We start from the raw sequence: 22,101 nt of genomic DNA, 5'->3' as shown, positions 1-22,101 counted from the left end.
GTGTATTTTCCACAGTCAACAAGAATACACCAATTAGAATTTGCTTGTTCATTGTTCACATTCAAAAATTAAATTAAAACTATGAGCTATATTATGCCTAGCCTGCCGGCTTTACATAAGTACTTACTTTTTGTGATCTTGATCTATTTTAGTGTGCTCAATTAGTCTGTATACCGCACTAAGCAATGTCACAATTATTTTTAGATTTAAGTGAATAATAATTTAATTTATATTTAGTTTTAATGTGTGGACCCACTGAACTGTGCCTTGCATGACCATGCTGAGGGGGTGTCCTTTTGTAGCAACTACACCGTTACATGAATTATATGTTTTTCACAGGCTTTTATTTAGTTTCACCTGTCTCGTTGTCTGTCTGTTTGTCTGTAATCAAATCTTGCAAGTTAAATTCGACCAACTCCAGAAATTCGGCATACTTATGTAAATTGCGTGACAATACAATAATCTGGTAGTGACATCCTGGTAGTCCGGCCAGGATCGTCTCCGCGGGACGGATCTCTTCAACGGTTAATGGCATCAACTTGAAATTTGGTATGCAAATGTAGTTTGGGTGACAATGCAAGTACAGTACAGTCTACAAAAAGTGCAGTCAGCAAAATAACCTTATTTTTAAAATGATTTTTTACCAAAAACTTATTTTTTAGCTTTATTATTGTAGTAGTTATTCAAAAATGAATATTGACTATTCTATTCAGTTCTCTTCTATTCTATTCAATTCAATTCTATTCAATAGGTTTTAGTATTAATAGGTACAAGGACTCCTTCAAGCGTTAGTTATCTTTCAGAGTTCGTCCGGCCGATATGTCTACCCACCGTAGGCACAGGGAGCTTTCAGGGGACCCACCTGTATGCTGCGGGATGGGGCGCTGTCAGTACCAAGAATTCTCATAGTAACGTCAAACAACACGTAAAGCTGCCATTTAAGACCATGGACGTAAGTTTACTAATTTATTTGTCCCTAAAAAAGTCCAACATTACAATAAAAAAACACAAAAAAGACGTTAAAAATTAAAATAAAGTAATTAGGGATTTTTGGACGTTGTCTTCGTCGCTACCCTAAAACGACGGAACGCAACACCATCCGGCCAGAAGTCAGAACGCAGGAACATTTGCTGGTGGTTGGCGCAGGCACTAAAATCTAGTTAAAATCTTAAAAGTACTGGACTGAATCTATTGCATTTTCTATTGTTTGTTGTATTTCTGTAGTATCTTCAAGCAGGAGGCTGCGATCAACCAACTGCGGACACTGTCACCCACTGTCACTCTTTAGCAACCTACGATATTAATTTTAATTTTAAGTTGAAGCAACTTCTTTTTCAATGATGTTTAGCTTATGCTTATGTATAGCTTATTCAGGTAACAGAAACTTTGATTGATTTCTTGCACCCATTTATTGTTATCATGGTCTATCTATACATGTCGTAGGTACCTCCTGTAGTAGCCTGAACTTTCAACTGGTACACGCACGGGTTTTCACGACAAATCCGACAGGCTTATCCATCTCCCAGACTTGCCAGATATGTTGACAAACTTATCCGGTAAACAAGTTCGTTGATTAGCGATAAGATATTTGAATACCTTTACCTATTGGTCTCTTTTTAACCGACTTAAAAAAAGGATGAGGTTCTATGTTCCAATGTTTCTATTTTTTTTTATGTATGTTCACCGATTACTCAGTCAATTGTGGACCGATTTACAAAATTCTTTTTTTATGGTCCCATTGTCACCAAGTCAAGATCTAATGATGGGATCCTAGGGAAATCGAGGGCAAACCTCAAATTTTATAGGCACACCCTATGGCGATTTTGGCATTTTTTGCATTAAGATGAGCATTTACATTCAGAAAGTATCATTTGGTAACCTGGACCTGATGAAGAAGACCGTGATGACCAATGGAACTCATCAAAGCTAAGTAATGCTCGCTCGTCTATAAACGATCATGATTATGGCATCGACTTGAAATGTAGTTTAGATGACGATGCAAGTAAGTACAGCAAAATGGAATGTATAATAACATTGACCTAATTTTTTTTTAATGATAATTGGGTGAATCAACATTTTAGTGTTGTTATTCTGTCCCGTGACTTAGGAGACATCAATGATACACTTTTTTAGAAAAATGTTTGCAATTTATACCTCTATTAGCACGCTTAGGAGATGAGCCATGAAGGAATAGCCTTAAGGGACTGTTACACGTTTATGCTCGTTACTAGCATGCTTTAAACATGCTTATGAGCATGCCACTAATGAGCATGGTCATGGACTGAAGCAAACGCCTTCGCACTGCTTATTACCTTTCCCCCTTCCACCTCCGTCTCGAGCATGCCACTAATAAGCATGCTCGAAAGTAGCATGCTTCTTGCTACTAACGAGCATAGTTTTTATCAATGATTTGCCCGAAAATATATCCTGCGCAACCCCATATTTATATGCAGACGATACTAGCCTAATTTTTAAAGCTGATAGTTGTGAAAGACTGTCGGAAATGGCGTCCGTTAGTTGGTAAAACCTTTCTGAATGGTTTGACGCCAATGGGCTTAGGCTAAACTGCGTTAAGAGTTTTTATATGGTTTTTAAACGTGCGGTGAATTCTACGGACTACGCACTCGATATTCCTATCAGTCGAATGAACTCAATACGTTTTTTGGGAGTTGACCTGGATCCCTACCTTAGATTCCATGATCACATAGACAGTATCACAAAGAAACTAGCAAGTGCATGTTGTTCTTTAAAGGCTATGGCAAAAGTTGCTGACGAGCATACCTTGAAGACCGCGTATTATGCTAACGTTGAAAGTATAATTCGTTATGGAGTCGAAGTGTGGGGTAATAGTACATCGATTAATAAAATTCTCTTAATACAGAAAAAGTGTATAAGGTTGATCGAGGGGTACTTTCCTGAAACCCATAGACATTTATTCATAAAAAACAACATCTACACAGTAATTTCCCTATACATATACCAACTTTGTCTTTATGTGTTTAAAAACTTAGACACATTTAAATCAGTAAACGACTCCCGAAGATACCCGACACGGCGCAGTCTGGATCACGTACTACCTGAGTCGTACTTTTTACAGTATAAAAAAGCATAGGTTATGTAGCAATAAAGGTTTATAATCACCTTGATGTTGACATAAGAAAATCAGTAAACCTGAGAGAATTCTCTAATAAGTTGAAATCTTATTTAAAGTTAAGACCATTTTATGCCCTTAACGAATATTCCGCTAAAATATTTGACTGATTCATGGTAAATGCTTGCTTCGTCTATATGTAACTCATCTATACTTTATTCATCCGTACTTTATTGTATTTAATTTAATTTTTAATTGCATACATACATTATTGTATTTTCTGGTAGTCCAAAGATTTTGTAAATTATAATTGTACCTCTTTTGACATTATTAATAATATTTATGAGAAGTGTAAAGATGTTTAGTGACTTATAATGAGAAATTAGAATAGAATGAATACTTTGAATTTTGTATTAGTGTAATTCTCTGAATACTGAATAACAATAAATGACTGAATACTGAATAAGTACTAAATACATGTGTAACAGTGCCTTTAAACTGTCACAACTCCTAATTTTTAGTGGATTTGTACCCCATAAAATCATATTTTTATTGCTTATGTCAATCCAATTTATATAAAGTGTAAACAAAGCGATTATATTAAAATTCCTGTATAAACATTCAGTTTTCAGTGGATCGCATCAATAACAATAACATCTGTAATTCGTGTCTTTTAACTAGACGTTTTTTCACCAAAATTCACTTGATTTCAATATTTAACTTTCATTAGAAAAATCTTCGTCAAAACGTTATTTCTTGAATGAAACATGGATATATACCTAATCTGTAGTAGAATATAGGTACAAGCGTAGAGATAGATGGTGGAAAAATCGCAACTTTAAAAATTTATTAATGCTCGATTTAATAAGCGACTTTTATTTATTTACTTTCATCAAAAAATTAAAAAAATATTTACTGCTTTTGTAATTGAATAAACAGTCTTTGGAATTAAATCAAGTTTTGTAAGTAATAAAATAGACAAAAATACTTTGATATATTAAATTAATAAATTAATCAATTTACTGAACAGATTAATGATTTTGCACTAGGTTCTAGGTTTTCACATGTCTATGGTCGGGTAAATGGCGTCTTTGTTTACACTTTTTATAAAATTGGATTGACATAAAGCATAATAGGTCTCGAGTAGAGTAGATATAGACTCTCGACTCGATACGTTACCATGGCAACAGGCTACACTGAAAACTTGACTGACTCAATTATTTGTATTGACAGGACTGTCAACAAGCCTACAAATCCTGGGCGCCTTCATTAGAGCTCTGGGACCACCAGATGTGCGCAGGTGGCGAGGCTGGCAAGGACGCCTGCAAGGGTGACTCCGGAGGACCTTTGATGCACTACCACCAGATTAATGACACCAAGTCCCATTTCGAGGTGACAGGCATAGTCAGCTTTGGTCTTGTGTGGTGCGGCACGGAGAACGTTCCCGGCATATACACTAAAGTGTTCGGCTATTTACCATGGATTCATAGCAATATTCAGCCTTGAATTAGAAATTCTAATAATAATTAGGGTCTTTATGTCGACGCAATAAGAGCGAAAAACGCGAAACGACGTTTACCGACGGGAAGACGTCTTTCTAGCTATTATTGCGAAGATGTAATAGTAGATTATTGTCGTGGCCTGGAAGTAGGCAATTGCTGGCTGAGTATGAGTATTAAACGGACGAGCTTGCGAGTCCGTTTAACTAATACGAAGCCAGTAATTGCTATTCCGGCCGAGACTAATATAAAGCTTTTCTCAAAAATGGTGAATAATTCTGAAATTAGAATAAACTTTTTCTCAAATATATTATAAAAATTAATTTTATTCCTATATTTTTCTTATGCTTTTCCGCCTTTTTTCATTAAAAATAAACTGCAGGTGTATTTTTCCACCGAAAACACCACAAGCTATTTCAGACCCAATAGAAAAAGTCCGGAGTTCCAACAAAATATCTGATACCCGCCATTAGACTTGGCTGTATACGACTTGTGCCAACATTTCCATGGCCTTTTTAACTTTAAAAAAAAAATGTGACTGATTGCAGGCGCGCTAATTCATTATTGTCGAGCTAGCGCGCCTGCAATCTTTTTAACTTTTTAATTTTTCGCTAACCATAAACTTCACCTTCTAATATGTAAAGAATAATGTCAACTTTTACGGACATTTTTGAGAAAAGCATTTTTTGGTCGGCTTAACAGTTGGGACCCATTATATATTAATAAATTACTTACTTACATTAGGTACTAAGAATTTTGAGTTGGTCACGATTTGAATGGGTCCAAACTGTTGAAGTTTAAGTTAGCTACTTAATAGAGTTTTAGAACTTTTAGACCACTACGTCCACGTGGTTTTTTCTTCTTTTGAGTACTTAACGGTCGGGTTTTTTTATTTTTTAAATTTCTTGTTTTATTTCATACTTTTTTGATATTTCTGTGAAAACGGTAAATAAAAAACACATGACTTGTATATTTTTGTAATCTTTTTTTCAAATCCCTTCATTTTGATACCCAAACCAATAAGGTTTGAATAAAAAAAATGTAGAAACAATTTGGCGCCACAAATCCGCCATTTTGATTTTTTAAGAATTTCACGAACCCAATGTCGTATCATTTATCAAAATCGGTTCAGCCGTTGACTAGTTACGAGAGGACATAGGAATAGACATACATACATACGGGTCAAACACATAACCCTCCTTCTTCGCAGTCGGGTAAAAAGATATATAGCAAGTGTCACGTTAAAAATCTATTAAGCATTTGTTATTTTAATTACATGACCTGAGGCCTTAATGTCTAACTACACTCGTAATCACAATGGTTTTTATTTTACCATTTCTTTTTGTCACACGATATAAAACGAGCGTAGAAAGAGACAGTGAATGGCGACAAATATACAGGTATAGTAACAAAGACGTAGTAATGTATTTTCTAATTACTGTCGTAATTGTTATAGGTAGTGATAATTGATTACCTCCTTTGTTTCTCATGTGACATAGCTGGTTTACAAACCTATAATTTACTAAGTAGGTATATAGTTGAAATATATAAACTGTTCACGCATCAGATGTATAGCATAACGCTACACTACTTATTTTGTAAGGACCTAAACCGATTTCCACGTCGCAGTCATGTTGTGTCCTAATAGCAATAATAAAAAGACATATTTTGCAGGCAGTAATAAATTAATATGATTATTTTTAAAGTGCAAAACTAATAAACGTTCGATACGATACCCACCTGTACCGATCCACCCATCCGTAATTTCATGTAAAATCAATTTAAAAAAAAAAACCGGCCAAGAGCATGTCGGACACGCCCAAAATAGGGTTCCGTAGCCATTACGAAAAAATAAGTAATATTTTTCTAAGGATTTCGTATTTTATACGGAATCTTCCAAGTTTAGGTATATTTTATACCTTAGGCTGCTATTTACTCTTAAACTACTAATAATTCTCAAGCAAACTTAGCCGTTATAGTTTTCCTTGAAAGTTTGATATACTTACTACCATTCTGAATTTTTTCAAATTTTTCCACCCACCGGTTTAGATTTTAGAGGGGGGGGGGGACGCTCGATTTTAATGAAAATTTTCACTTTAAAGTTGAATATTTTGCAAACAAATCACTGAATCGAAAAATCGTTTTAGCAACCGCCTAATGATTTTAAAAGACCTATCCTATCCAACAATACCCCACACTACAAGGTTGGAACCTAACCTATCCAAGTCGCTTCTGCCTAGTCTCGTCTTGCTCGCTCGCTCACCGCCACATTATTTAACATTTATTAATTTTATTATATATCATGACTGATATACCTACCTTATGTATAAAAATTGGCCAAATGTTATTTGACTATTTGTTATTTGCCTTAGCCAATCATTTGCTACATAATTATTTGCCACATAAAAGTGTGATGAAGTAAAATTTTGCAATATAAAAATGTTGCGAAATAAGAAAAATGCGAAGCAAAGTTATTGCCAAGGATTGGTTTGCCAAATGAAACTTCGGCGAAAGGTTGGTTGCTAAGTGAAATTTGGCGAAACATATTTCGCCGAAAAGGCAGTACACCCCGTCCCACGCCGCTAGTATTATTTCACGAAAAACTTTTTCACGAACGACTTTATCACGAAAACTTTATCACGAAAAACTTTATCACGAATAGACTTTACCACTAAAGACTTTTTCACGAAAACTTTACCACTAAAGACTTTATCACGAAAACTTAATCACGAACAGACTATATCACGAAAAGACTTTACCACGAACAGACTATATCACGAAAAAACTTTACCACGAAAACTTAATCACGAACAGACTATATCACGAAAAGACTTTACCACGAATAGACTTTATCACGAAAAATGTTTGAAACTTCTTCACGCTGAAACGGCTGGAGGGATTTGGATGAAATTTGGCAAAAAGTTAGTTATAATCTGGATAAAACATAGGATACTTTTTATCCCGACATTCCCACGGGATAGGGATAAAATTTTGAAATAACAACCGCTAGGCTTAGATACATGAAATTTGGTATGTAGATAGTTGGACATCTGGAATAACACGTAGATAACTTTTTGACCCGATATCCCACGGGATACCCAGGGATAAAATCTCAAAATAACAACCACTGGGCTTAGAGCCATGAAATTTGGTATGTAGGTAGCTGGACCTTTAGAATAACACATAGGTTATTTTTTACTCCGATATTCCTACGGGAAAGGGATAAAATTTCGAAATAACAACCGCTAAGCTTAGATACATGAAATTTGGTATGTAGATAGTTGGACGTCTGGAATAACACGTAGATAACTTTTGACCCGATATTCCCACGGGATACCCAGGGATAAAATCTCGAAAAAACAACCACTGGGCTTCGAGCCATGAAATTTGATATGTAGGTAGCTGGACCTCTGGAATAACACATAGGTTATTTTTCACTCCGATATTCCCACGGGATAGGGATAAAATTTTGAAATAACAACCGCTAGGCTTAGATACATGAAATTTGGTATGTAGATAGTTGGACGTCTGGAATAACACAGATAACTTTTTGACCCGATTTTCCCACGGGATACCCAGGGATAAAATCCCAAAATAACAACCGCTGGGCATAGAGCCCTGAAATTTAGTATGTAGGTAGCTGGACCTCTGGAATAAGTTACTTTTATCCCGATATTCCCACGGGATAGGGATAAAATCTTCAATCATCAAACATACAAACACACACACTTTCACATTTATAATATTAGTATGGATTTATATGTGGCTGTTTATCTCACGCCTATATTCATTTTAGAGGTGTATTATATTGTACGATATATGTATGTGTAGGTGTATTTTTGTTGCGTTTTAATATTCTGAAATAAGGTTGCCATGAAGAGACCGCTCTTAAGCGATAAGACTGCCTATTACTTTTTTCTCTCATTGTACCTGTTTTCTGTATAGCTTACTATTTCTGTTGTACAATAAAGAGTAATTGTATTGTATAGGTAGGTGAGTTAAAATTAGTTTGAAATTAGTTTAAAAATTCAGTTAATTAGCGCATAATTAGTAGCCAGTACCAGAGACAATAGACTTTTAAATCAGCCCTAAAAAGCGCCTTCGTTATTTTGTTTGTGAAATTATAATGTGCGGATTAAAGTACCTACACGAGTAGAAAAAACGTATTCGAAGACTTACTCGTTAACTTGTAAAGCCTACCTACTTTGCTGATCTTTCCATCCGCCTGCGAAAACACGCATTTTTCTATTTTTTTTTAAGTGAAAACAACGGTTTTTGAGACATCATTGCAGTTTTCCTATTGCCTTCTTCTTTTTTAGGGTTCCGTACCTAAAGGGGTGCCAACGGGGACCCAATTACTGAGACTCCGCTGTCTGTCTGTCTGTCTGTCGGCGGCCGAGTCGCCTAGCAGCGGCTAGCTATATCGTTTGAATATTTACCTACTTTTAGGTTTGCGTTTTTAATGATGTTTTATAAAAGTTTCGATAGTACAATTAGCGACTGTCTAATTTATTCGTTTTTGTGCCAAATTTATGAACCACAAACCTCAATGAAGCCAACTTCAATAAAGCGCTCGTCAAATCCGCACTGTCATCACTATGTTTGCCTATTGTTTTTAACACTAGAAAAATCGACTCGCACTTGACCAATTTTTGTTCTATATTTAGCTATGAATTGCTGTTTCGCAAATAAATTAATTTGAATTTGAAGATGAGCTCTGCTTGAGTTAGATGGATTTTGTGTGTGTTCTTACAGTGTGAAGTTGGAGAAACGTAGCTATCATAAAGGTTGCAGGTGAGCAAAAGTAGGTAATTGTTTTAGTTCATCCGTTTTCTTTATGTAATACTTACATATAATATCTAAATACATAATCCATACTAAATAGTGTTATTGACAACTTAAATTGCGATTATTGATTAAAATTGCTTTTTTCTGTTACTAATGTATCTATTTCCTTTATTATCCGGGCTGCTATAAAAAAAAACCTAACATCGAAGGCTAAGGCGGGAGCTACGCTCCGCTTCGCTCCCGCCTTAGCCTTCTGAACCTAACCTATCCGAGTCGCTTCTGCTCCGAACCGTCTTGCTCGCTCGCTTCGCTCGCTCGTACAAATCAAGCAGCGCTTTCAGAAAGACCATCATTGCCAAGAAGAAGGCGCCGCAAGAAACTTGTGAAAACCGCAAAATACTTAAAAACTACAGTATTCAATTAAAGTAAAAATTACAAAATAATAATAATAATACAGAGATGTACGGGGTCCATTAGTTACAAATCTATCCCGTGGGATTGTCCGGATAAATACTAGCGTATGTGTTATTCTAGACATCCAGCTACCTTCATACCAAATTTCTTGACTCTGAGCCCAGCGGTTATTATTTCAAGATATTATCCCTATCCCGTGGGAACATCGGAGTGAAAAATAACCTATGTGTTATTCCAGAGGTCCAGCTACCTACATACCAAATTTCATGGCTCTAAGCCCAGCGGTTGTTATTTCGAAATTTTATCCCTATCCCGTGGGAATATCGGAATAAAAAGTATCCTATGTTTTAATCCAGATTATAAACTAACTTTTTGCCAAATTTCATCTAAATCCCTCGAGCCGTTTCAGCGTGAAGAAGTTTCAAACATTTTTCGTGATAAAGTCTATTCGTGATAAAGTCTATTCGTGATATAGTTTTCGTGATAAAGTTTTTTCGTGATAAAGTCTATTCGTGATATAGTCTATTCGTGATTTAGTTTTCGTGATAAAGTCGTTCGTGAAAAAGTTTTCGTGAAATAGTTTTCGTGATATGGTCTTTTCGTGATAAAGTTCATTCGTGATAAAGTTTTTTCGTGATTAAGTCGTTCGTGAAAAAGTTTTCGTTTTCAAATGTAATTTCGCAGATGAATTCAAAAAACCGGCCAAGTGCGAGTCGGACTCGCGCACGAAGGGTTCCGTACCATTATCTATACAAAATTAGACATTAGCAAAAAAAACACGTTTGTTGTATCGGATTAAATATTTATTACCCGACTGCAAAAAGACTGTTGTTATAGCGGCCACAGTTATACATAATCTGTGAAAATTTCAACTGTCTGTCTAAGATTCATGCACAGCTATGAGTGTTCATAAGATACAGCCTGGCGACAGACGGACGGACGGACAGCGAAGTCTTAGTAATAGGGTTTCCGTTTTTACATTTTGGGTACGGAACCCTAAAAACTCAAGAGGTGTGAGCTCGGGTTTCAACCCATGATCAAACCACCACAGAATACCCATAAGTACACCAAAAACAACATACAATAATGTACATTCATTTCAACGGAAAACAGAACCAGCAATGCCCCGCGAGAGGAAAAAATACACATAAATTGGATTTCCTCACGTAATTATTCCTACTACTAAAACTTGGAAGAAACCACAAATCGAAAATAGGTCAGCTATTATTCCAAATAAGCTAAAAATAAACTTAGAGATATTTCCAATGTCACATAAACAAATAAATAAAAAAAAAATTATATAAATATTATTATTTTTTTATTATTATTATTATAAATATTCTATTAGTTTTTTAAACCACTTTGCAGAAATAAGGGTCAGTTCACTTCATACCGAGACTTGAACCCTGTATAATTGAAAGACTGAAAACTAGAATAATAAAGTAATCATTCATCCATCCTCATCTCAGCCTATATAGGTCCCAATGATAGGCACAGGCCTCCTCTCAGAATGAGAGGGCTCCAGGCCGTAGTTCCCACGCGGGCCAAGTGCGGATTAGTACTTCACACAAACCATTGAATTGCTTTGCAGGTTTGTGCAGGTTTCCTCACGATGTTTTTCTCCGCCGTAACGTAATGCTCGTGGTAAATTTCAAATGTAATTTTGCACATGAATTTAGAAAAACTCACGAGGTGCGAGCCGGGGCTTGAACCCACGATACTCTGCTTGAGGCGATAGTTCCAAAAAAAGGACGGATACATAAATTCACTATAGCTGGCATAATGGTCAATTCATCATCATGTCAGCCGAAAGATGTCCACTGCTGGACATAGGCCTCCCCCAAGGTCAAATAAGTGGTTTTTTTTTTCGAAAATATGCACGGTGTTAAAAAATACCCATGATTACTAATATGATAGTTTGAATTTTTGAAGTTACAAGCGTAAAACTTTGTTTTTAGGCTAACAAATTAGAGATAAAGAAACACGTATTTTAACGTTTTCTAAAATTCCACTCCAGAAGCGGTGAAACGGGGGTTCAAAGTTTGAATGAATTAATGACAAGGTTGATTTTTGAATTTGAAAATTTACACCATCTGTCTAATAGAAAACAACGACGTCTGGTCTCTACCTATACATATTTAAATAATAATATTTATTTATTGCAGATTTAAATCCATAGCTTTGTTAGTAGATACAGTCATTCTTATAGACTAAGGGTTAGTAGTACAGTACAAGTCCTATATAAACGACGTAAGTCTCTCAACGACTGGTGCATGTAGGCTCAGCCAATGTTTTATCATTGGGCTGTCCCAACGGTGAGCGACCGTGCTCAGGATGCGGTTGGGGCTGGCGCGCACGCGCTGCATCGCCGCGGCGCAGCGCTTGCGCGATAGCGTGGTACCCGTCGATAAGCGCGCACGCAAACATACCTACCTACAATATAGTCGTGAGAAAAATCAATCAGAACAGGAAAAAAGGATCGTAGAAAGTAAATCTATGTTGTAGATAGTGCCACGAGAGTTGATGTGAATGATTATATACACACACAGTCACAGAAATAACTGATTGCATAAAAGGTGCATGAATGAAATGAATGAGTGAATGTCAAAATCCCGCTGTCATTACATGACATGAACTTGTGTGCGTGACCTCAACTCTGGTGGCACTACCTATACCCCAAATTTAACGCGAGCGAAGCCGCGGACAAAAGCTAGTACTTTAGAGGATACGCCATAAACAAACGACACAGGTGGTTGGACCTTGTGCAAGGTGCGCCCGGATTGCTACCACCATCTTGTTTGCTAATCCTGCCGTGAAGCAACAGTGCTTGCACTGTTGTGTTTCGGCGTGCAGACGAAGACAGCCGGAGAAATTACTGGCACTTGGCGTATCCCATCTTAGGCCTCTAGGTTGGCAACGCATCCGCAAAAAGCACACCTGGTGTTGCAGATGTTTATGGGCGGTGGTACACTTACCATCAGGAGAGCCACTTGTTCGTTTGCCATCCAGTCGAATTAAAAAACATTAACGAGCGCTTCTGTTCTTCTGCACATACTAGTTTAACATAATGGCTACAAAAACAAAAACCTGTATCGGTCAATACTACTGCTTGTCAATTAACATACGACGACCGGTGTTACTTGAGGCGAGACGTGTTTCGTTGCGTTGTCCTCGTACGCGGGATTACCCAAAGATGAAGTGTCAGTGTTTGTGTTTCTTTGCCTTAATGTGCTTCGGAATTGTAAATGGACGTAAGTATAATTAGGTTATTACTGGCAGTTGTAGCGTTTAATTTTTTTAAGTTAACAAGAGAAAACGTCAGAATGATAATAACGGAATGGGGTACAGTACAGTCGAACGATTCATGTACCAGGGTGGAATCTTTTAATAATTAATTTCACTATGATCTCCTTGAGGATCCACCCTGGTACATGAAATCTGTTTCTTCGACTATACCTTGTAGATAATCTATGAAACTACCAAATCAATTTAATGCAATCTTATTTTTACAAGCTTTTATTTAGAATCACCTGTCCCGTTGTCTGTCTGTAATCAAATCTTGCAAGTTTAATTTGACCAACTTCCAGTAGTCAGATTGACTTGAAATTTGGAATACTTATATAAATCGCGTGACAATACAATGATCTAGTAGTGACATCCTGGTTAGTCCAGCCAGGATCGTCTCCGAAGGACGGAACTCTTCAACGGTTAATAGCATCGACTTGAAATTTGGTATGCAAATGTAATTTGGGTGAAAATGCAAGTACAGTCAACAAAAAGTACAGTCAGCAAAAAAACTTGTATTATAAATGTTTTTTTATGGTTAGGTTATTTATCCTGAGAAAGTACAACCCGTAGGACGCACACAAAGTTGCGACAAACAAATAACTAATGTAACAATACAGTGTTATTTTTACTAGAAGAAGTGTTAATAATTTTGTTTTTAACTTATTCCTTCAGTCATCTTTCAGAATATAAACTTTTGAGAACGTCGCACATAATCTACTGTTTTGTTAATTTAGAAAATCAATGCCGAACTCTGCAAGGAGGTGCCGGGACGTGCACGCTACTGGATAAGTGCCAGCCGCTTAAAGATATCGAAAAGAAACCCAGAAAGACTGACGCTGATTTGTTATTCCTCAGACAATCGTCGTGCGGCCTCAGCCACAACTTCAAACCTAAGGTGAACTATGATACTAATTAAAGAAATTCACAAAAGATCTAAGATTTTGGTTTGCTTTTAATTCATCTTTATAAAAAGTATAGTATTTACCCGCGGTTTTGCACGTGTAAATCATTAGATTCAGCAGGAGACTAGCGAATCAAAACATCTGGTAGTATGGTGAAGGGTTGTGTTGCTTTGAGGATGAACTCCGGACGAGTTCGAAAGTGGTTGTGTGCGTTCTTCCAGTATGGAGGTGGAGGTGCTGCATGAACACACATTTATTGCATAGACTTAGCAACGTTGTTTATGGTTCATTGATATGGATCTCCGCAAACTGACGCCTTGGGGGCTAATACAAAATTCGAAAATGGAAGTTCGTATCGTATCGTACCGTACCGTCCCTCTCGCTCTCGTATTAAATAAAATTAGCGTCAGCGGGACGGCAAGAGATGAATTTCGAATTTTGCACTTCGTAGTATAGGGCCTGGTTCAAGGAATGCTTCTTCAATTTCCAGGTGTGCTGCCCACCAGAATCGGATTGGCATTCAATCTCGCAGCCAACTCCCGTCCAGTTCCCCAATCCTAAGCCGCCCGTCACCTCGACGAGAGGCGACGACGTGTCCGACGCTGAGCGGGAGTACGCAGAGTCCGCCAACTGCCCGTCGACGCTGCAGGCGCCGGCGCCTGAGACGGGCTGCTGCGGGGTCGAGACCCTCGGCGGTGACAGGATCTCTGGTACTGGACTTTCTAATAACTCTAGGTATTGAGATTGAGGGCTGTGGCATACATTGAGTAGGCAGCAGGGCAGGCAGACTAGCGCTGGTGGCGCGCTGCTGCGGCGCAAACTGCCAACTGCAAACGCTTTCTACGGCGCCCCCAACTTTTGGGAATTCCCTAGAAGGTACAGGCTTCTGGCGCCCCTTTAAGACCGGCGCCCTGGGTGGTCGCCCCACCGCCCCCTACCCTTACACCGCGACTGGATGTAGGTAGGGCTACCCTACGCTGCTGTTCCGCGCTCATCATTCATCAAATATGGCAGGAATCCAGCAAACTCGTTCACCCTTGAAAACGATATAATCCAGAATATGCAAGGATCTAACTTTTAATTTTAGGTAAGTGTTTAAAACAGCAACAAGCTTATACAGTAACTAATTCAGTATCGATAAAGCTATGTTATTTGTGAACTTACGATTTAACCCATAGTAAATATTTTCAGGTGGTGACGTAGCAAATGTGGAGCAGTACCCGTGGCTGGCACTCCTGGAGTACACAGGCCGCTTCACCCCTTGCGGCGGAACTCTAATCAGCTCGCGATACGTCCTTACTGCAGCGCACTGCGTCGGAGCCACTAGATACGGGGAACCGTAAGTACAGAATAAAAGTACTGCGTAAAGAAACAGGTAGTGTGTGGGACATCACTGACATGGTTAAAGCCTTGAGTTCACGGTGGATGCAGGCCGCTTTCAACCGAAGCAAATGGAAAACTTTGGAGGAGGCCTATGTCCAACAGTGGATGTCATACGGCTGGTATGATGATGATGATGGTGAAAACTGTTAGCCGGCTACTGAGCAGGCAATGTCAGGGTGAGGAGGCTCGTTTAGGCGTACTGAGGATTTAAATAAATAAAATTCACCGCGCCATCGCACAGGTGCACACAGAAGAGTAAGGGTGGACCCATTAGCTTGACATAGTTTCTTACATTTTTGTTGGGGTTGCCAACACCAGCATCTAAACTTTATACCTGAATGTTTTTTTTTTGCACATTGTAACTCGTTAGCAACGCAGCTCCATGTAATGGTACTTATCACGTCTCACTTTTGCCTGTCTTTCCAGGAAGCGAGTTCGTCTCGGCGAGTACAACACTACTTCGTATCCAACCGATATGGTCGAAGTGAACGGCGGAGGCTTCGAGATTTTAGAAGTGGTCGTGATCGGCATTGAAAGGCACCTGCAACATCCTGAGTATAGGGGTCGTGCCAACGGCAGCGCTAACGATATCGGCCTCGTCAAGCTGAGCAAGAATGCACCTTACACTGGTCAGTAAAGTAATGAAGAGCTATTACTTATGCGTCACTGACATTGCGGGGCGAATTAACTCGTTGAAGTGGCAATGGGCAGGTCATATAGCACTGAGTGTTCTCCGTCATCTCATCTGTTGATGACCATTGGGGCTAAGGTTCTCAAATGGAGAACGTGGATCGGCAAGCGCAATGTAGGACGTCCATCAAAAAGATGGACAGAGGAACTGGTTAAAGCCGCGGGTTCACGGTGGATGCAGATCGCTTCCAGCCGAAGCAATAAGAGTTTTATAAGGGAAGCCTATGTCCAACAGTGGACGTCTTACGGCTGATATGATAATGATAATAATGATGATGATTACCTATCGCAGTTTATTGCCACGTAGGAGATCATTGCAATACGCTAGAGGGATACAATGAGAGTTATAACTGCAGCAGATTACTCCTGCAGAAGGCGTTATTAAAGTACAGCTTTCTGATAAATTTATTTCAATTTTAATAGAACATAAAGTCCTCTTATCCAACTCTATATTGAGCTGTCCATGCGTCATATTACCGTCTTTACGGTATTTCCCTTGAGTCACCATAGCGATATGCGCAATCTGTGCCTGTGCCGCCCGGAAGACTCTAGCAGCCATGTAGCGGATTGACATTTAACATTTTTAACATGAAACTACCGTGTGACTCACTAGTATTGAATTATATTGCACCGGAAACTCACGAAAGTAGAGTAATCCGGTATAATATAATTTAATGTGACATTTAACATATTTAAAAAAAACTTGAATAACTAGATAATCTTATTTCAATGCGTGGTGTTCTATCAATCCTTTTCTGAGCCGAAAATACTACAGATAAAGAATTTAATGCCCATTATCAAATATTTCTTTTTGCTTACAGACTTCATTCGCCCCATCTGCCTGCCCTCGAGAGACGTTACCGTCAAACCACCGGAGTTCCTCCGCTTCTTCGCGGCCGGATGGGGCTCCAACGGCACCTTATTCTCCGACGTGAAACAACATGTCGATTTGCCTTACGTCCCTCTTAATATCTGCCAAATCCCAATCAAGAACCGTCTTAATGAGAATCAAATATGCGCGGGTGGGGAGGCTGGAAAAGACTCTTGTAAAGGTGATTCTGGTGGACCTTTGATGATTGAAAACGGAGAGACGTTCGAATTGGTTGGAGTGGTTAGTTACGGGCATCTTAGATGTGGTACGAAGGACTTTCCGGGAGTTTATACTCATGTTTATAAGTATTTAGATTGGATTAAGAGGGAGATGATCTAAGGGTGTGTGCAGTGTTGCGACTGAAAGTTACGTTTAAGATTGCCGTAAAAATAAGACGATGGGCGTTTAAGTTAACGAGACCCAACTCCATTTTTCCATCTACCTAATTGATTCTACTTTGTAGCCATATTAAATGAATAAGTTGCAGTTTTTTCTACTGTACACGCACTAATTTAGTTGTTAAATATAACCTAATATTAATAAAATCAGTAATTGTAACTTAAATAAGTAGACTAAATGCAGACAATGATTTTTTATCGGTGATCCAGTAATAGGTGACAAATTTTTCAATTCAGTAACATAGCTGTGAAAATGTATGAACTTACTTGTAAAATAAAGTCTAAACTTACCTCGTGCATTCGTAGCAGCGTCTGCAATCTTCTGGAACGCGTCCAGAAAAGCAGAGATCGCAGTCAGCGCCGATCTGTAAACAACGTCGGTTAAAATAAGATGTGTTTTTACAAGCTTACATATATTTACTTTGCAATGCTAGACTGTTTAGTGAACTACAAACAATTACTTTGCTTACCCACGGTTTTATGATAACTGATGTTTATGCAACAAATGTGTGTTCAAACTCCTGCTCCTCCACAATATAACAATACACATAAATCACACAAACCCACACTGCAAAACCGTGCAAGTTGCATTACATTGCGGCGCTCGGTTGACCACTACACCACTACAAACTCGTTGGCTTTACGGGCTCTAATATAATGCAACTTGCACGATTTTCCTTGCAAGTCTAAACTTGGCTTAAGGTTGCATGAGAGCAAAGTAAATGTTTTTGGTTAATTGATACGGACCTCAGCAAAGTAACGCCTGATTCAATATTTTATTTAGTATTTCTGTAACGCTCGTGCCGAAAATACAAAATTCCTATAAAACCACATTTTCAAAATATACACAATATTTTACAATATATATATATATTACCTATTTAATTTATTATATTCCCCCTATACCAGATGTCCAAAATAAGACATTCCACCAAAAAATTATTTCCTTGAGTAATCTTCTATTTTGTAATGTGGTGCAACGAGAATCGCTTATGCCTTGAACACACGTACCGAGCCAACGGGCGAGACAGTAAAATGTTTCTGGGCCGAGACACATCACGTAAGCGAGTAGGTAACTGTTCAGCTCAGCGCTCGCTCGCTCGCTATGTTTATACGCACCGAGTACTCGGCCGAGAGCACTGCAGTACCCTTAGTGTAAGTTTTCGGTTACAAAATACGTCTCGATCGCGTTAGCGTTAAAGTCTCAATTTGTATGGAAACACGAACATCGCAAACGTTCCGCTAGAGGCGCTGTTCGTGTTTGCATACAAAGTGAGACTTTAACGCGAACGCGATCGAGGCGTATTTTGTAACCAAAAACTTACACTAAGGGCACAGGGCTACTACGAAACTCGGAACTCGAAGTTCGTGTCGTGCGGTTCCTCTGACACTTATACTATTATATTTAATACGAGAGCGAGAGAGTCCGCACGACACGAACTTCGAGTTTCGTAGTAGCCCTGATGTCTCGCCCGTTTACTCGATACGTGCGATCAAGGCATTAGGTAAGCTATAAATTCTGGGCATTTGGTATTTTCGGCACGGGCGGTTTTTAACTTTGCAAGTCGTAGCAAGTCGTGGTCTCAAAATTAGCAAAGCAACGGCATTTTTCGATCATTTCCTAGTATCCGATTGAGTATATCTAGCATGCTTATATAAATCCAGGGACAATACAATAAACTGGCTGTGAACTTGTGAAATTCTGGTGGTCCGGCCAGGATCGTCTCCACATGGCGGATGTTTTCAACGATTATGTAATGGTATCGACTTGAAATTTAGTACGGCTAATAGTTTGTATTACATACAATGCAAATACCACAGGCTAAAACAGTCAAGAAAAAAAAACCTAGAGTCAGCAAAAACATGCTTTATATAATAATAAATATATATTATTATATTATTGCGAAAAAATACTATGGAAAACTGTTACGTTATACTTTCGTCACGTCAGTATTCATAAACCTGTTTTTGCTTCGAACCTCCACTCCAGCCCTAGAGAGTAGCTGCAGGTGATCAAAGAGTTTGTAAGTGATCCCCTACGGGTGCTTTTGAGGAGCTTCAATCAAACGTGACTGCGGAAAATATCAGAACGAATCAAACTAGTGCTTGTAGATCACAAAATAGAGTTTTTTAGGGCCTTGATAACAGTTTGCTACTGGAGCTGTGTCGCCACTTATTGACACCAAAGTATTCTCAAAGTAATCTCTATGTATATACTTGTGTTTTCTGTACTGCTTACTGTGATGGTGTGCAATAAAGAGTTATTCTTAATATTATATTCTTGATTATATAAGTCTTTGGGTTAGTAAATGTATGAATGATGTCAACTAGAATCATTTGATACCAAGTACCTACTAGGGAGTCATATTGTTAGCATGTGATGCATGTATCAAAAATAATATTTGCATGACTTTATACAGTCTAAACAGCCTTATTCATAAAAAAGTTAGAGCCTCCTTGAAGGCTCCTTGAAGGCCGATGCTAAAAAACATGATTCATAAACGTTGTTAAGCGCTAATCAGTCATCAAGGCCTGCTAAAGTTAGAGGACCGTAGACCCTCCTTTATCTCTCTTGCTAAGTCACAAAATGGCCGCCACAAGTTTGACAGCTGACTTTGACTAGAGCAAAAAACCATAGGTACTAGATATTTATAGGCAGGCAGAGCTACGCAGATTAAAAAAAGAAAACAGGAAAATTTATTTTCAGGAATTTGTATTTAAAAATCCTCTAAATTAGCAACAATAAATAACAATAAATATGAAAAAAAATAAGGATGATTAAACATAATTATGGCTTTTTGCACAACATAAAACATGCGGATCGGAAATGGCGGGAAACAAACATCTCTCTTTTATTTTTTTTCCTGTGTAATTTCTGTCACTGCTGTCAATTTTTTTTTTTTTTTATTGTGTTGCATTTTTTTGTCTTTGATTTGTCAAGGTGGCCAACATAACGCGTCTAATCCGTCTATCAGCAGCTCAACAACTAGCAGTGATCTGCTAGCAAGCGTTTATGAATCGGTTTCTTGACAACCGTGGGTCTAACAAGCTTAATCAGTGTCTGCTAAGACAGACCGATCAAACCTCAATTAGGATTGTGTTATGAATAAGGCTGTAATTATGAAACAAAAACCTTTAGCACCATATAACTATAATGTACTAAATTTTTTCATAATAATGATATGTGAGAAGGTATGTGTGTGTGTGTGTGTGTGTGTGTGTGTGTGTGGTGTGTGTGTGTGTGGTGTGGGTGTGTGTGTGTGTGTGTGTGTGTGTTTGTTACTCCGTCGCGCTTAAATGGCTAAACATGCTAAATCGCTGAATGTTTGGAATTTATTTATTTATTTTATTATGCGGGTGCCTACCTTGCTATTGTCTACCCTGAATTTTTGTGTAATATATAAATTTTGTTGTACTGATTTGTGGTGTGCAATAAATAATATTTGTATTGTATTGTATTGTATTTTGCTGTGCATTTAAAATCCACACGCGTGCAGTTAGCGCTGCTCATACTATTTTTCAACACGCTTCGTACAAAACGAGTCAACTAGCGTAAACCCCTATATCTAAATATGCAACATTTATGTATTTTTTTTTTTAATTTCCATGTCAATTTAGTAAAATACAGGAATATCAATTCAACTGCTGGATGCGAAGCTGCGGGTATAGTCTAGTTGTTAGTTAGGGGCATAAATATGTATACGTTGCCAAGGCATCGTGATCTCGGTATTAGTACATAATCAAGATAAGTTCGTTTTGGTTTTAAGGTTTTAGAGTTTTTTGGGACTGTAGTATTTCAACATTTGATTATTTTGAATTTATATTTATATGGTAATATGTGTTTTTGACATTAGGTTGTACTGTGAAATAGAGTAATTTGAGCTTAGGTTCTAATGCACCGGAAGGAAAAAATATCGATACACATCTAAGCCACTAGCCATAAGGTCGATGTATACGACGCTATGGCTATATACATATTTATGCCCTCGTACAGTCGAGGTATCTGTACATACTAATTCAGCCATCACTTGCACAACACGAAAAATAACAATAGCGTATACTTCCTTAGACATCACGCCAATTAACCGCTCTGATTCCCTTTACGCGAAACCAGTCTTCGTCACTGGAGTCGATATAGAACCTTATTCAGGCTGCTCTACGTTCATTATCGTTTACCAGCAAAATTGACACATAGGCTTTTGTGATCATGAAGTCTATTAAGCAACCTCTTTTTTTAGAAAACGTAGTAATTTACATAACAATGAAATTTTTTATCTATCGCCTTTAAATATTGGAAGCCATGATTTACAAAATTAATTTCAATTTTTTATTAAGTATCATACTGTGCCGTCAGTTTAATTCCTTGAACCTATGATACTTTATAAGTTGCGTAAACGAAGCATTGCGCTGTGAAAAATAATAGGCGTTTCGTTTTCTGAACAAAAAATAAATCTGTTTTTTTTTTTAAACAGTAACAGTACAAATTGCGGATTTTTGTTTGGCAAGCGCAGCGTAGAACATCCACCAACGAGATTGACGGATGACTTGGTTAAAGCCGCGGGTTCACGGTGGATGCAAGCCGCTGCCAACCGAAGCAACTGGAGGTCTATGGGGGAGACCTATGTCCAACAGTGGACGTCCTACGGCTGATATGACGATTATGATGATGTACAGATTAACAAGCAATCGTTTCAATTAGAACAGTTCGTAAGGCGCCAAATGTCTCTGACGGAGGATCGGGGAAAGAAAGAATGAGAAATGTCTCAAGAGTGCGACA

General features: G+C 38.1%; 3 protein-coding genes across 8 annotated transcripts in view; 2 read left to right on the top strand and 1 right to left on the bottom strand.

Moving 5' to 3' along the window:
• mim (missing-in-metastasis) overlaps nucleotides 1–22,101 on the bottom strand; it is a 300,696-nt gene that overhangs the window by 166,769 nt on the left and 111,826 nt on the right. For all 6 annotated transcript variants that reach the window (XR_012452709.1, XM_074104999.1, XM_074105002.1 and 3 more), the window contains exon 3: nucleotides 17,616–17,689. Coding sequence is in view for 5 of the 6 variants with exons in the window: in XM_074104999.1 (XP_073961100.1) it covers nucleotides 17,616–17,689 (74 nt within the window). In the remaining variant the exon portion in view is untranslated. The remainder of the gene's footprint in view (nucleotides 1–17,615; nucleotides 17,690–22,101) is intronic.
• Nucleotides 809–5,562, top strand: LOC141440492 (phenoloxidase-activating enzyme-like). Its single transcript, XM_074105019.1, has 2 exons — nucleotides 809–952; nucleotides 4,325–5,562. Exons 1-2 carry the CDS (start codon nucleotides 947–949, stop codon nucleotides 4,595–4,597), a joined length of 279 nt encoding a protein of 92 aa, XP_073961120.1. The 5' UTR covers nucleotides 809–946; the 3' UTR covers nucleotides 4,598–5,562.
• LOC141440485 (phenoloxidase-activating enzyme-like) lies at nucleotides 12,793–17,445 on the top strand. The gene is made up of 6 exons (XM_074105010.1): nucleotides 12,793–13,043; nucleotides 13,815–13,975; nucleotides 14,473–14,692; nucleotides 15,174–15,321; nucleotides 15,792–15,994; nucleotides 16,877–17,445. The coding sequence occupies exons 1-6, from the start codon at nucleotides 12,860–12,862 to the stop codon at nucleotides 17,263–17,265; spliced, it is 1,305 nt and encodes a 434-aa protein (XP_073961111.1). The 5' UTR covers nucleotides 12,793–12,859; the 3' UTR covers nucleotides 17,266–17,445.

This window comes from Choristoneura fumiferana, chromosome 22, assembly GCF_025370935.1.
Source record: "Choristoneura fumiferana chromosome 22, NRCan_CFum_1, whole genome shotgun sequence".
Lineage (NCBI taxonomy): Eukaryota > Metazoa > Arthropoda > Insecta > Lepidoptera > Tortricidae > Choristoneura > Choristoneura fumiferana.
Note: the sequence above shows the minus strand (reverse complement) of the source record. Positions and strands in the feature narration are given on the sequence as shown.

Coding starts and splice junctions, on each gene's coding strand:
- LOC141440485 (XM_074105010.1), top strand. CDS start 12,860: ATGGCTACAAAAACAAAAACCTGTATCGGTCAATACTACTGCTTGTCA. Junction 13,976..14,472: donor GCCACAACTTCAAACCTAAG/GTGAACTATGAT, acceptor TTCAATTTCCAG/GTGTGCTGCCCACCAGAATC. Junction 14,693..15,173: donor CGGCGGTGACAGGATCTCTG/GTACTGGACTTT, acceptor AAATATTTTCAG/GTGGTGACGTAGCAAATGTG.